This window comes from Gopherus evgoodei, chromosome 21 (assembly GCF_007399415.2).
Source record: "Gopherus evgoodei ecotype Sinaloan lineage chromosome 21, rGopEvg1_v1.p, whole genome shotgun sequence".
Taxonomy (NCBI): Eukaryota; Metazoa; Chordata; order Testudines; family Testudinidae; genus Gopherus; species Gopherus evgoodei.
In genome coordinates this window covers 8,068,509-8,070,776 of record NC_044342.1, presented here as the reverse complement: position 1 = coordinate 8,070,776, position 2,268 = coordinate 8,068,509, and the positions used below count along the sequence as shown (strand labels likewise).

The 2,268-nt window shown below is 47.4% G+C and overlaps 1 protein-coding gene across 1 annotated transcript; it reads left to right on the top strand.

Annotated features, from left to right (window-relative positions):
- Nucleotides 1–99: 99 nt before the first annotated feature.
- On the top strand, nucleotides 100–885 carry LOC115637896 (olfactory receptor 6B1-like). The gene has a single exon (XM_030539488.1). The coding sequence runs from the start codon at nucleotides 100–102 to the stop codon at nucleotides 883–885; it is 786 nt and encodes a 261-aa protein (XP_030395348.1).
- The last annotated feature ends 1,383 nt before the right edge of the window (nucleotides 886–2,268 follow it).

The following is a 2,268-nucleotide window of genomic DNA, read 5'->3' as shown; positions in this document are numbered from 1 at the left end:
CTTTTCTTTACCTTCTTCCTCCTTACTTATGCTTTGACTATAACAGCCAATGCCACCATCATCGCCACAGTGTGGAAGGACAACCACCTTCACACACCCATGTACTTCTTCCTAAGCAACTTCTCTTTTATGGAGATCTGGTACACCACAGTCACCTTGCCCAAGATGCTGTCCAGCTTCATGGTGGAGAGGACCACTATATCTGTGTCAGGCTGCATCATCCAATTCTATATCTTCTTCTGCTTGGGAACCACAGAGTGCATGTTCCTGGGTGTGATGGCTTATGATCGCTATATTGCCATCTGCTACACGCTGCGCTACAGCAGTCTGATGAACAAAAAGGTCTGCACCCGCTCTTGGGTGAGTGGTTTCATTGGCAATTTGCCCCTTGCCATCTCTACCACACAATTCTTCTTCTGCGGCCCCAAAAAGATCAACCACTTCCTCTGCAACCTGGCACCAGTGCTGAATCTCTCATGCACAGATACCTCAGTCAGCGAGATTATATTCTTCACCTTCGCCTGGGTCATCATCCTCTGCTCCTTCCTGCTCACTATGTTATCCTATTGCTACATCATCTCCACCATCTGCAGGATGCCCTCCACCATTGGCAGACAATGGGCCTTTTCCACCTGCACCTCCCACCTCATCCTGGTCACCATTTTCTACAGCACTGTCACCTTCATGTATGTCTGGCCCGCAGTGCACTACACCTTCCAGGCAGACAGGGTAGTCTCTGTCTTCTACTGTGTAGTCACCCCGCTCCTCAACCCTGTCATCTACAACCTGAGGAACAAGGAAGTGAAGGAGGCGCTGAGGAGAGTGCTGTGCAGCAGAAGAAGGCTGAATTGGAAGAACGTTGGACTCATTGACTGGGATAGTTAAGTGAAAAGGAGGGGGCTTGTGGATGACTTCAGTGTTAGCCTCTCCTATACACCAAGGCCAACGGTTTAAATGATGAGGGAAGCTATTGGTCAGCAGTTGATTCTAGGGTGCTATTCCCATTTCTGCATTGCAGTTAGAGAAAGAAATACCTGTGTGGGGGAGGTCAGGACTTCTGCATTCTATTCTCAGATCTTGGAGCATTGTGGGGTTTAATGGGTTAGACTGGAGGGTGGGGGGCAGGGAGTCAGGACTCTGGGTTTTATCCCTGGTTCTTTCAGAGGAGTGTGGTCTAGTGATCTGGTGGGTTAAAGCAGGTGAGGGATGGGAATTAGGACTCCTGAGCAGTGCACCTGGCTATGGGAGAGGAGTGTGTCATATTAGCAGAGGCTCAGATTCAGGATTCATGGAATCTATTACTTGCTCTGCTCCTGATCCCTTGTGTGACATGAAGCAAGGTAACAAGCCTTACTCACTATTGTGAAGCACACTTTTTTAGAAGAAAATAAGTCTGTTAAGTGGTTTATTGGCTGAGCAAAGTGAGGCCCTAAACTCAATCTGATGGTATTTCTCTGCTTCTCTGAAAAATGGCAGTGTCTGAATGCCAAGCTCAACGTTTTCATGGATTGTTCTAGGCACCAGTGGGCAGAACCCTATTGATTTTGGGTAAATCAGAGGAGGGAATTGGGGATACAGAGTGCCCCTGACTTCTGGTTAACAGGGCCAGATTTTCACAGGTATTTAAATGCACAGAGATGCAGATAGATGCCTAGTGGGATTTTCAAACATTCCTAAGTGGGTGAGATTCCTAACTCTCATTCAGATCACACCAACTCCCTCTCTGTACTCCATAACCAAGCATACAAACAAACACACAGACATCCACACACATCTCAAGTACCTAAACACCCACATAACTCTGTGTCAGATATCCCAGCATCCCTAACACTCCACCGATATCCAACACACACCTCCAGCCAACACCCCCACACACATCCAAACCTGAATATGAGTAAACACATATCCAACAGCTACATTCCCACATATTAACATTGCAAACCTTCCACCCACCTCAACTCTCCCCTCACAGCCCCAGCACCCCGACATAACTTGAGCCAACACATACCTGTACCCCATATGCACACACATATAGTCACCTCATATATATAATCACGCCATCCCCTATCAAAAGCACCCCATGCCCCATTTGTAACCCCATCCCTTGCAGCTACACCCACACATTGGACACCCACATCTTCAGATGCTACATACTAGCCCAACAAAGACTCTAAGCTCACACACAAAGATGTCCCACTTCTCTTTGAAATTCACACCCTCCCCCTAAGAAGTTCATCTCCCAGCATATTCCAACTGCACATATATCTC